Below are 13,975 nucleotides of genomic sequence, written 5' to 3'. Positions count from 1 at the left end.
CAAAACACTATTTTTTCTTCACTCTGCCAAATTAAGATTCCTACCTGCAGGAATCTCCGAGAGCATTTCTAGAGCCAAATGCATGTTTCTACGACAAATGTCCACAGGATCATCGAGCAGATTAGCTAATGGTAAAATTACTTCATGTTCCATAATTGCAAACCTATAAGAGAAAAGAAAATGAATAAAAATTAACATGCTGCAATAAATCTATAATACTAACATGAGATTAGCTGTTTTGCTCTTGTTAGCAATGCAAACACATTTTTGGCAACTAGCTAAAATTTTACAAAGTTAATATTTGGTAATATATTTGTAGTATTTCTTTCGCTACTGTTTATGCAATTAAACTACTTGCATATATCAATAATTCATAAAAAATAAAATGCTCCCACACTCGTGAAAAAACAAAAATTCATTGGTCTATTGCGTACCATTTCAGGCACAAGGCAACAGGACTAATAATTCTTTGAATAACAGATTATTTTCTGATAATTTTCCAGTTTGGTTTCATAAACAACAACAACATGATACACCTAAATTCTATTTTGTTGGTCATAATAAGCAAACCTTCTCAGAAAAGTGATTTGTATCTGTTTCCTTTACATTTGAAAGGCAAGATGTTCCAGGCCCATTGTCATTGCTCCTTTCCTTCAAAACAAATAAAGCAAAATAGAATATTTAATCCAAGTATCATATTCTTCAATCCCAACCAAAATGGGGCAGAAAAACAGCAGTAAATGAGAAAATTTACCGAGAAATCATTGTCCCAGTCTAAACTTCCTTTCCACTAACCCCTCTGGGACTGCTCAATACAAATAACATTTGGTAGATTGATGGAGAGGAGGGGGAAGGGGAGATATGGATCTGTTTCCCATTGTATTTCTCTGCACCTCTTCCTGTTATACACAGGGAGGTTCCTGTTATTAGGATGCCAATTTAGATCTGTATAAAAGTTACAGGGAGCAAAATCAAACAAATGTACAACTGGAAACTCAGTGCAGAGTGGCAGATTTGCTTCAGTCTCAAACCTCAACTGATAATCAGCATAAGAGGTGCTGACCATAATTTATCATCAGTATGCATCTGCTTTAAAGGAAAAATTCATATTTCTCTTGATATTGATACAAACTTTGGGAAGCAACATTGTGTGGAGCAAGTTAGATCTTCCGTCTGATCTCTCTGAAATTTGAATACAGACTTCAGAACAGGGAAAATTTTAAATAAATCCAAGCTAATTGGAACAATGCTGCTGGGAATAGGTGAAATGGGGGCCTTTAAAAAAGAAAAATCATTTAAGAGGCAACTGGACAGGTACTTGAATAAGTAAGGTATGCAGAGATATGGAATTAATACAAACAAGTGGAATTGGTATAGACAGACATGATGGTAGGCATAGAAATGGTGACTGAAGGGTCTGTTTCTGTGCTCTACGGTATTATGTCTTCATGACTCTAAAGGCCGAAGTTCAATCTACTCTCCTAATCAGTTGTCTTATGTACAGTGCTTCCTATCTAGAAGTTGCTACTTGTAAGACTGTTGGAATCAGGATCAATCAGGGCTTTCAAATGGGAATTGGATAAAACACAAGGGAAAATCACCTACAGGTCTAAGAGAAAAGAATGGAAATGGGGACTGGCTGAACTATACTATCCAAAAGCCAGTACTGACTTGATGGGCCAAATGGTTGCCTTTAGTATTGTGATTATATGATGCAAGAAAATCCCTTGCAACTTATGAAAGCTTCTGATTGCTGTGATGGTGTTTGGCCTTCGTACCAGTTAGATTTTAGTCAGAGAGGAGAATCAAAACATTCTGGCCATTGTCATTTTGGGGCTCATTGAAAATAAACAACCTGGTATCAATCTTACATATTTATATACAATAGGTTTCAAACTGTCAGTATGTCTCTGCAGCCAACAACCAAAGGCAAAACAATTTTAAAAAGATAATGCTATCGTTCACAGCTGTAGGCAATGCAGCCAGGTCCAACAGATAACAGGTATTCTTATAGAAAGGTACAAATATCTGTCAGCAACTGACATGACAGTCTGTAAAATCACTGTTCTTTAAGAGATCAAGAAAAGTGAGTCTTTACCTGTAAACCCTGTAGTCTTTCCTGTAACCTTGCTCCTTCTAATGCATCACTCCTATTGACACAGCATTAATCCCTCCTCATCACATTATCAATACCATGGATGATGTAATACTAGAAATATTCAACATGCCCTCTATCAGATATATCAGTTTGAAAATAACCAAAAGTGAGGATGTTATATCAAATATTTGGCATGTGGAATTGAGACAGCTGCTATAAGAGTCAGTATTTAGATGGCACAATCAACTCTTAAAATAATTACCAGAAATGCAATTGCATTTTGCTTGTCTTCACTGGCCTGTTTTTTGACCACCAATTTTAAACCAAAGCAAAATTCAACATTTAAATATCTCCATGAATACATAAGTAAGCTACTCACAGGAATCCAAACATCCCTCATTTAAACCAAGAACTAAGCACAATGTGTCTGCCTTTTAACACAATTTGTGGGAATATATCTTGTCTTTTAATGTAAATATTAGATGCTGTATTGTCAGGGTTAATTTGGAAAGTCTCCTAAATAGTTATAGGGACCATGATGCACAATAACTGTATGTCATTTGCATACTGATTAAGAGCATAATCAGCTTGCTCTTTACAAGTCCAGAAAATATTAATGACATTAATCTTTACTATGATGTTGGTTTCCAAGCCTCAAATCAGAACTTTGAATGCACATCACAAACATAATTTCAGATTCAGAAACAAGAGAAAATCTGCAGATGCTGAAAAACCGAGCAGCACACACAAAATGCTGGAGGAACTCAGCAGGCCAGGCAGCAACTATGGAAAAAAGTCCTGCTGAAGTGCGTAGAATGTACTTTTTCACTTAATGCTGCCTGGCCTGCTGAGTTCCTCCAGCATTTTGTGTGTATTTTAGATTCAGAGTAGCTCTTGCACTACCCAACAAAATACACATAGATCCAATTTCACATCCATCATCCATTCTCATAATAAATAATTCCCCATACAGTACCTTCCAATACTGTGGGTTCCCAAAATGTAGAAGATTTCTGTGGTCTTCTGGCGGACAGTACCATCTTCATCTTTCAACAGGAGCTTCAAGTTCTCCAAACAACCTAGAGAAAGCAAAAATATCCAACATTAGCTTCCCAGCTGAACTAGAAACATAGAAACATAGAAAATAGGTGCAGGAGTAGGCCATTCGGCCCTTCGAGCCTGCACCGCCATTTATTATGATCATGGCTGATCATCCAACTCAGAACCCCGCCCCAGCCAACTGAAATCCATATGTTTAAATATGGAACATTAAAGCATACTTATCTAATTTTACCAGCAACTTTGATGTATGTTGCTTGAATTTCCAGCATCTGCAGAATTCCTGTTGTTTGCGTTTAAATTCACTACTGTGAAGCCTCTTCCGGTGATGCCTACACCGAAGAAGTTTAGATCCTCTCTTCGACGGGAGTTCAGTGAAACCATCTCTCACTGCTCCCCATCTGTAATTTCTTCGGCTCTTCAACTTTTCGACCACACTTTGACTCAAACTCGCTATCACAGCCATTTAGTCCTGACGAAGGGTCTCGGCCTGAAACGTTGACTGCGCCTCTTCCTATAGATGCTGCTTGGCCTGCTGCGTTCACCAGCAACTTTGATGTATGTTGCTTGAATTTCCAGCATCTGCAGAATTCCTGTTGTTTGCGTTTAAATTCACTACTGCGAAGCCTCTTCCGGTGATGCCTACACCGAAGAAGTTTAGATCCTCTCTTCGACGGGAGTTCAGTGAAACCATCTCTCACTGCTCCCCATCTGTAATTTCTTCGGCTCTTCAACTTTTCGACCACACTTTGACTCAAACTCGCTATCACAGCCATTTAGTCCTGACGAAGGGTCTCGGCCTGAAACGTCGACTGCGCCTCTTCCTATAGATGCTGCTTGGCCTGCTGCGTTCACCAGCAACTTTGATGTATGTTGCTTGAATTTCCAGCATCTGCAGAATTCCTGTTGTTTGCGTTTAAATTCACTACTGCGAAGCCTCTTCCGGTGATGCCTACACCGAAGAAGTTTAGATCCTCTCTTCGACGGGAGTTCAGTGAAACCATCTCTCACTGCTCCCCATCTGTAATTTCTTCGGCTCTTCAACTTTTCGACCACACTTTGACTCAAACTCGCTATCACAGCCATTTAGTCCTGACGAAGGGTCTCGGCCTGAAACGTTGACTGCGCCTCTTCCTATAGATGCTGCTTGGCCTGCTGCGTTCACCAGCAACTTTGATGTATGTTGCTTGAATTTCCAGCATCTGCAGAATTCCTGTTGTTTGCGTTTAAATTCACTACTGCGAAGCCTCTTCCGGTGATGCCTACACCGAAGAAGTTTAGATCCTCTCTTCGACGGGAGTTCAGTGAAACCATCTCTCACTGCTCCCCATCTGTAATTTCTTCGGCTCTTCAACTTTTCGACCACACTTTGACTCAAACTCGCTATCACAGCCATTTAGTCCTGACGAAGGGTCTCGGCCTGAAACGTCGACTGCGCCTCTTCCTATAGATGCTGCTTGGCCTGCTGCGTTCACCAGCAACTTTGATGTATGTTGTTATCTAATTTTATGACTCTTTTCAGGCAGAACATTCAGATGCAACACTGATCGCACTATTTCCATAACATAGAACCATAAAACATGAGATTGAAAGGAGACTGAGGCTGCATTGTTTGTTTCTAAATTGAATGTGAATTAACAGGAGCCCTTTCTATTTTAGTAGCTTAGTACTTTTTATGTCTTCCAATCAAAATTAAGTCAGACACTCACCAAAACAGCAATACAGCAATACACTCTCATTCTCCTGAGGCAGGGTCTGTACAACTATGGATGTTCCTTGTACAGACAAGTACAGCAAATCATTCTATATATCCCAAATGTATATATAGATATATAATGTGATGATAGCAAATTACATTATTCTTGAATATCCTTAAGAACCACAGATTACAGAGGTACAACTGCTGGTACATAACATGAAAACAAGAGGTTATGTATTCCTTCTAAAGTTTGATCATGAAGTACTTACATTTTCTTAGCCCTTCTCATGAACTTGCATAGTTCAAAGAATATGCCATACATATCCTGACAATAATTCAACAAGAACAATAATGCCATTACAGTAATTATAAAGTTAATCTATCCCATTGTCTTGCAGAAGAAGGGGCTTCTCAACAGACTCCATCACAATGACCTGAAGGGGGCCCCAATAGATATTTGTATCTCTCATGTGTACAAGTATCTAGAGCTGGGATGGCTCCCTTCAGTACACACACACCATTCTGACAGTCCGCATGACACACTTGGCACCAGGGACTGAAATTGGCCCAGGACCAGTAGTCCAAAGATAAGGATACTCAATGACCATGTAGGGCCTGGTCAGATCTTTGGATCCAAAGCAAGATCCATTTCTTGACCCTGGTGTACTGTACTGTGGGCATAGTCATTACAAAAATGGCACTGTACTGACAGGCACAGCTGCATCAATGTAGAAGGAATTACCAATGACGAGGTAAATGGACCAGTTGAAGAAAATGGTTTACACGTATCAGTTGTGGAGATTATAATCACAGCCAATTGTCAATACTATTTTCAAGAAGATAACACCATCAGCAGTGTCATTCCCCAGCAATTCAATTCATTTCACATGATATTGTTGTAGCCATAGTACAGTTATTTATATGGTGGGTCCAACTAGCACAGTTGATCACAGCTTCCATCACTTTGCTAAAGGTTGGTTGCTAAAGGAGGTAATTAGCTAGATTAGATTTGGTGTAAATTTTGTAAACAGAACATACATGGACAACTTTCTACGCTTTTATGTACATATGTAGATAACATTGGAAGCCATGACACAGCAAATTCCACAGGACTAGACAATGCCCCAGCTGTGCTGTTGGATGTTTTTCTCCAGTTTTATCACCACCTTTGGCGAACTATACCTTTAGTTGAGCAGTACTAGTACAGATACAATACTGGCATTCAACCAACAATGTAGAAAACTGCCTACAGACTGTATATCCTGTTCACAAAATCCAATCCAGTTAATTACCTCCCAATAACCGGCTCTCAGTCTTTAGCACAGTGATGGAAGCTGTTGTCAAGTGGGCTAGTAGATCTGCAATATAAATACAATAGCTCCAACAGAAGATCAAAGACTAGATACCCTGAGACAAATGACTCAACCACTGACACCCAAAGACCTGTCCAACAACTGGGGGTACAAGTCAGGACTCTGAACCACTTGAATGAGTACAGCATCACCATCTCTCAAGAAGCCCCATCTATGCAGGACAGGCCAAAGTAGTCTGTTTGATTATTATTGAATCAAGCAACCTAAACATTCATTCTTCCCATCACCACTGCACAGTGATATACCATTTATAAAATATGCTGCAGGACAAGCACCTCCCAGAACCTATGACCTTTGCCACCAAAAAGAAAAAGGGCAGCCAGTACATGGGAACACCATTACTTTAGGATTCGTATCACAGTCTCACACTACCCTAAAATAATTCCCTACCAAATAGTACAATGGGAAAACCTATACCAGAAGGTCAGCAGTTGTTCAAGAAGGTGACTCACCACAACTTCCTCAGGCGTAATTAAGGATTTGCTGATTTTTTTCAATGATACCCAGATCCTAAAACAAATAAACTAAAACTGTCTATATATTTAACAGCTCCCAGATTTTAGTTTTACTCATGTACTTTACCCACCTGTTGCTATGCCACCACCATTTAAATAATAATAAATTCTGTTACTTTTAACAGTTTGGCAGCAAATTCTTATTCATTACGCAATTCCTTGACAAAAGACATTGATATCTTTTCTTGCCATCTAGAAACCTACATTGTCCCTTGAATTCACTTTATTATGCCTCCTACAATGTACAGTATGCTAACCCTGTTTTACTGGGCTAAACTGGCACTGAAATCTGAAGAGGTATAAGATTGGAAAATGACTCTAGTTCATTCAGCTTTATCATGGTAACTTGTGGGTTATACAGGGTCAGATTTTGAGGTGAATGTTAAGTCAAAAGAAATCATACTGTTTGTAGTCCAAGAGAAACTGGTAAAAAATGTTGCAAAGAGATACTCTACCTTGAATCCCTAAGCTTCACAATGGACTAGTCACATGAAACATTATGCGTCTAAACTAGTACTGCTATAAAATGAATCAGCCAACTGAAAAGTTAGATTTAACTTTTTAATCTAAGTTATAACATTTTAAACGTTTAATCAAAAATGTTAATCTCAAATAACAACAAAAGCACTATTAAGCATTTTAATGAGCTTTAAATTTTAAAATATCTAAATCAACAATACAAAGTTCAAAAAAAAGATTTTAAAATTAGTAAGCTGCATGAAAATATTTTAACTTTTTTCTTGCAGCTATCTTTTCTATTACTATCCAAATAAGAAACCTCATATGTTCTCAGATCTGCTGCAGAATGAACCCAAGTCCCCACTTCTTTATTGAACAATGATACGTCCAGCTCTGAAATGCACCTGCTATCGTGTGGCAAATCATTGATGGCAGCTTCTGGATTTCTGAGTTGCCCCCAGTGTTTGAGGGTTAATGAGGAAAAAGGAAGTGGTCATGTTTTTATTTACCCAATTAGTAAACTCCGCCTACCCATGAACTATTACAATCCCTTGGCAGAAGTAAAATAAAAGCTAAAAGGCCACGGCAAGTTTGGGGGGTGGAAATTCATAAAACCTCCTCTACATCCTTAAGTTATCAAAATTTGTCCATAACATCACTCTGGTCATGAATTCTTTGGAATGTTTAACCTCTGTCTCAAGCAGTAATGAATTCAGCAATTCATCACATGAATGTACTGGAGATTCTCTATGGGGAAAGAACTATTTCTGTTAATCCATCTTGATTGTTTCCATTTTAAATTATGACCCCAATATATTCTAATCTATGCAATTATCATGAATTGTCAACTGTAACGTCATACTTCATCATCTTCCAGACTTCCATTATATCAACTTTATGCCTATACTTTTCTAAAATGTAGACTTTCAACTGTTTTCATCTAAACTGACAATTAACGTGCTTTAAAAAGTCATAATTCCAGGAGATCAAAACTGGACTACTATGTCAAGATCAACACACAGTACAACATGCCTTCTTTTACTAGTATCACAACATCACTCCTTGCTTTCAACCTGAGAGAGTACTTAAGGATATTTGAGTTCATCTGGCAATAAGTAGAGACCAATTCAACAAGGTAGATGAATAAACAAAATTGAAAAAGGTTTGGGAATAGTTACATAACAGAAAGTTCCCCCAGAGCTTTCTGTTATATCCTCTTGGGCTGAAAATCTAATGTACTTGCCCTTCACAGGCTCAACTTGACATCAGGAACTTTAATTCCTTGGCATTATCATATAGGAGGATCTGTTCTGGGTCTAGCATGTAGGTTCTGTCACAAAGAAGGCATGGCAGCACCTCTGCTTTCTTAGATGTTTTTTGTAGATTTGGCATGCCACCTAAAATTTTGACAAACTTCTAAAGATATACAGTAGAGAGTATCGTAACCGGTTGCACCATGACCTGGGATGCTAGCACCAATGCCCAGGAATGGAACAGTCTGCAGAAAGTAGTGGATACAGTCCAATCTATCACAGGCCAAGCTCTTTCCACCATGGGGCACACTTTCTTTATTTTCCTGTAAATGCCTGCAAGGAAACAAATCTCACGGTAGTGTATAGTGACATATATGTACTTTGATAATACATTTACTTTGACTCATTTTGCATTCTGCGCCTCTTAAAACATTATAGCACTCATTTGTTATCTTCAGGAGTGTTCTGCAATTTATGCATTCCATTGCACTAAGTGACATCCTCTCCTGACCTTATCAAGTATTATTGAGAAGGTCAACTTCAATGATTCTCCCGCTGCTAATCACATCTTCCTTTCCTCTACCTTTTCAGCATTCCAAAGGGAGTATTGGTTGACCACCAATTTTCCAAAAATTATTTGCTCAAGGATGGGAGAAGGTAGAACCTACAACACCAAAGAGTGCCTGGCATAAATTGTGTTCAGCCTTGATGTTTGATAATGTGCCTGAAGAAAAGTTTGATGATGATTTTACATGATTTTGTGTACCAAAGGAGAATGTAGTTGTTCATGATTTGCTTGAGTACACAAAAAGTGTTACAGGACCTGCTTTCAAAGATATAGCAAGTAATCTTAATGAAGAAAGTCTACATGGGTGGATGATAGTCAATGACGAAACGCCTGTTGTGCATTATCTTACGGACTTGGAAATTATAGACAGTGTTCTAAATGCTATTAAAAACACTGCAAGTGATGAACAAAGCAGTGATGATACCGAAACAGATCAAACTGTAAGATTTACTATTGACAAGTTAATTGAGTTGTTGGGTGACTTAACCAAAGGGTTAGAGAAACATATCTTTGTGACAGAACAAGAGCTAATGAATTTTTATTTCATGCAAGAAAAATTACACAGGGAGAGATCAGAACACATGAAACAACTTCGCCTGGATGAAATGTTTAAAAAGATAACTGAGAATCAACATGCTTTGTAAGCACAGTAATTAATAAATTTACATTTAATTTTTGTTTAATTAATAATCTTTTTTAAGCTTCTACAGTCCATTTTTGCCATTATTACTGCATAACCTCTTTTAATCTGGCAAAGCTCAGGAAATTGGTGGTGAACCCATATTCCCTCCTCAACCCATTGTTTACACTTCCAACTCCACCGCCAATCACTACCTTCCTGCGGCATCTTCCCTTCCCACCATATATGGGCTGAACCACTCCTCTCAGTTGAAGCAACAATTCAATCTGATGCACAGCACACAGTGTTCATATTGTGATCCACTGTGCATTATAAAAAAAATGAGCAGAGCAAATGGACAGGACGACCCTAAACTTTCATTACTATTTTTCTTTCACTTCTTACTCTGCTCAACAAAGCCCAAAATAAGTTCAGGGAACAATATTTTACTTTCCATCATGGCAGGCTGCTACCCTTGAAACTTGTTATCAATTTCAACAACTTCAGGTAGCCACCCCTTCCAGTTTATGTTCGTTCAGATGTAAATGAAAATCAGTAAACTAAAGCTACTGGAAACCTGAAACAATTATTGAAAATGCTGGAGTCAAGGTCTTTAATGCAAAGGTAAAAAATATTGCAGGTTCTCAAAATCTAAGAAAAACAGAAAACGTCTGAAATACTCAACAGGTAGTTCTGCCTCTGTGGGAAGAGAAAAAACTATGTTCCTCTTCCCAGAACTGCTACCAATCCGGCTAAGTATTTTCAGCATTCTCTTTAATTTCAGATCTGAAGGCAGATTGATGTCCTTTGAGAAATTAGTAACTAAATACTCTCTTTCACACTCACACTTTTTGCAATATCTTCAGGTCAGACATTTTTTACAAGAATATTTAAATAATCCTCCATATATACAAGAGTCTGACCTGTTAGACATTATTTTAAAAATGAACCCTTTAGTGAAAGGTTTTATTGGAAAAATTTATAATTTACTATTACAACAGGATAATTATCCTCTATTTAAGATTAAACAAGATTGGGAAAGAGAGCTTAACATGACCTTGATAACAGAGGATTGGTTGCGAATTCTGAAGTTAGTTAACTCTTCCTCGATTTATGCCAGTCATTCTTTAATTCAATTTAAAATTGCACATCGTTATTATTTGACAAAGGAGAGACTGTCTAAAATATTTCCTAATGTTAATAGTCAGTGAGACAGATGTAAAACTGAGATAGCTACATTGACACATACGTTTTGGTCATGTTCTGTACTAAAACAGTTTTGGAAATCTATTTTTCTACAATTTCTAAAGCTTTAAAATTAATTTACAACCTAATAAATTGACAGTTTTGTTTGGTATAATTCCTCAATATATTCATGGTATTTCTATATCAGACCAAAATGTAATTGCATTTGTTACATTATTGGCTAGAGGGTTATTTTATTAAAATAGAAAGATGCTTCTGCTCCCACTTTGATACAATGGTTCTCTCAGGTGATGCTATGTCTTAGTTTGGAAAAAACTTTTGATCCTTGATTTGACTTTGAGAAAAGGTGGGGTTCTTTTGCCTGCTACTATCATTTGATTTGAGTTAATTAAGATGGTCCCCTTCTGATTCTTGGGTAAATGGATTTGGTTGGTGGATTGATTTTATTTATGGAAGCTTGTATGGTGTATAGTTCAGGGTTTGAGCTCCAAATGGGTTTTTTTTTCTCATTTTTTTTTGTTTTGTTTGTTAGTAGGGTTTTTGTTGTTGTTGTTGTTTTAGTTAGCAGGGGTTCTTTTTTCCTTCTTTCTTTTTCCCAAAAAAAATTCTTTTAAATTTAAAAAAATAATAATTTCAGATCTCCAACATCTGCTATGTTCAGCATCTCAGTTACACTTTTTTCTTTCCCATCTTTAACTTATTCATCTCCTTCTGTTTAAGCCTATTCCAATCACATCAGCTATGATTAACAAGACTTCACTACTCTTCCTCAGGATGCATCAATAGTACCTGCATCACCTGGATTCACTTGGTCTTGCACATTGGTGAGGCTGCTTTTGGAATCTTTTGTTTATTTTTGGTCACACTGCTAATGGAAAGTTGCCATTAAACTGGAAAGAGTGCAGAGGAGATTTACGAGGATGTTACTGCGACTGTGAGTTATGGAGAGAGGTTGAGCAGGTTTTGATTATATTCACTGGAGCATAAGAGAATGAGGGGTAATCTTTTAAAGGTGTATAAAATCATGAGGGACATAGAGAGGAGATCTTTTTCCAAGGGTTGGGGAATTAAGAACCAGAGGACATAGGTTTACGATCAGTGTGTAGAGGTTTAATTGAAACTTTTTCACTCAGAGGATGGTCAATAAATGGAATAAACCACTGGAGGAAGTGGTTGAGTTACATTAAAAGCACTTAAAAGGAATTTGGACAGGCATATAGATCGGAGAGGATAGAGGACACACATGAGAAAATAGGACTAACTTAAATGGGAACCTTGGTCAGCATGGAGCAGTTGGGCCAAAAGGTCTATTTCCATGCTAGGTCTCTTCTTTTATAGTCAGTGCCTTTGCTCTCTCTAACTGAAACTCTCTTTTCTTCTAATGACAGTCATTGGAATGTTTATTTCATTTTCCTCTCCGTAGATGCTGTCTGATCAACTGAGCAATTCCAGCATTTCTAGCCTTATTTCAGATTTCCAGCAGTTTTTATTTTAATCTATTCATTCCTTACAATGAGGTGCACAGAAATTAGGCGAATAACAATCATATTCCACCTGGATAACTTCAATGGTATGAAAGAAAGGTTAATTTTTCTAATTCAGGTAACCCTTGCATGCTGTGCTCCCCTCTTTCTCTCATTCCAATTCACCTACAGACTTCCCATTTTTGTTCCCCTTCCCAACACATACCCCATTCTTACCAACACCTATTTTTGCTCCCCTTTCTTCTCCTAATTTCATCCACCAAGACATTTCACCTGTCATATACCCATCTGCTTTTATCTGCCCTACACCCCTCTCTAATAGTTCCCATTATCAACTTGCTTATTTATCAGATTCCAGCACTTTGTGCCCTACTTATCACTGCAACCTCTATCTCTCTCTCCACCTTCACCCTCCCCAACAAATCCCCATTCCATTTACCTCACTTTCTTTCCACCATGTCTGCTCCTACCTATTGCTTGTGTGCCTCTGTCAGCCATCCTTTGAACCATCTCCATTCTTCCCCTCTCCCCTTGGTCCCTTCTGCTTGTCATCCTTCACCCCTCCTCCCTCCACCTACTACCCGCTGTTTATAAGGGCCATGCTCTTCTCCTCTCTCAGGCCTGATGCAGGATCTTGTTCCTCCACAGATGCTACCTGACACACTGAGTTCTTCCAGCAGTTTGTTTTTTCTGTTCCAGAACTTAACATCTGTAGTATCTTGTGTCTTCACATTAATATTTCTTTGGATAATATGCATCCTGGTTTCTATTCAACTATTACACTCTCATCAAGGGGATGTTCAATGGCATTCCCACGTACTGTGTGTGATATATTGGAGCAAACGTGGTCACCGTTTTTCCCACAACTCCGAACAAGTTCTTTAACTTGGTACCTTCGCTGGTATATACTGTGAGTGTGCTGTAGCGTATTGGCGGCACACTTACCGACCTCCATGGCCGTATAAGCTAATTCGGGGTCGTGGATCAGGTCACACAGGGCCATAAGTGCGCGCTGTCTAGTGATGAGTTCGCGGTCGGCCAGCTCTCGATTGAGTTTGGGCAGACCCCTGTCCGCGAACGCGACCGGTGCTTTGGTTGGGTCGATGTGCGGAGGTAGCTTGGCAGAAATTCTCGTGTGAGCCATGTTCCTACTGGCACAGAAGCAAAATTAAGCGACCAACAGTGTTAAATAACCCACGAGCGCCGGAGTGGCGACTGTTTGAACGCGCTCGCGGCTTGGTTCTGTTGCCATAGCAACGCCTGGGGCCTCGTTCTCCCGCCAAGCCGGCCCGGTCTTGCACAACTGTGTGATGCAGAACGAACTGTTTTGTATGACGGCTTTTGAACACAGAGGACTGTGCTGGGTTAACTGATTTCCTTAATATACATGCCGTACGGGGCACGGTTTCCAAATTTTCAGGTGAATAAAAAAACCTTGGAGGCATATTGAACTGTAAGAAGGATAGTACTGGACAGGAAGGAAATGTCGACACATTACGGGAGAAGATAACTTGGGGCAGATGTAATTTAATCCTGAAAACTATGAAGTGATAAGGAGAATGAGAAAAGGCAATATAAACTAGAGGTTGTGATGAAAAGCCTTGGACCTGATCAACAACTTTAACTCTCTTTCCTCAGCTAT

The 13,975-nt window shown here is 38.7% G+C and overlaps 1 protein-coding gene across 1 annotated transcript in view; it reads right to left on the bottom strand.

The window, feature by feature from the left end:
- rsph14 (radial spoke head 14 homolog) overlaps positions 1–13,536 on the bottom strand; it is a 781,437-nt gene extending 767,901 nt beyond the window's left edge. The window contains exons 1-3 of the mRNA XM_063040925.1: positions 13,279–13,536; positions 3,075–3,177; positions 45–163 (exon numbers count right to left, since the gene is read on the bottom strand). Of these exons, the coding sequence (XP_062896995.1) occupies positions 45–163; positions 3,075–3,177; positions 13,279–13,477 (421 nt within the window). The 5' untranslated portion in view covers positions 13,478–13,536. The remainder of the gene's footprint in view (positions 1–44; positions 164–3,074; positions 3,178–13,278) is intronic.
- Positions 13,537–13,975: the final 439 nt, after the last annotated feature.

Source organism: Mobula hypostoma, chromosome 2, assembly GCF_963921235.1.
Source record: "Mobula hypostoma chromosome 2, sMobHyp1.1, whole genome shotgun sequence".
Lineage (NCBI taxonomy): Eukaryota > Metazoa > Chordata > Chondrichthyes > Myliobatiformes > Myliobatidae > Mobula > Mobula hypostoma.
This window is presented reverse-complemented; position numbering and strand designations above follow the sequence as displayed.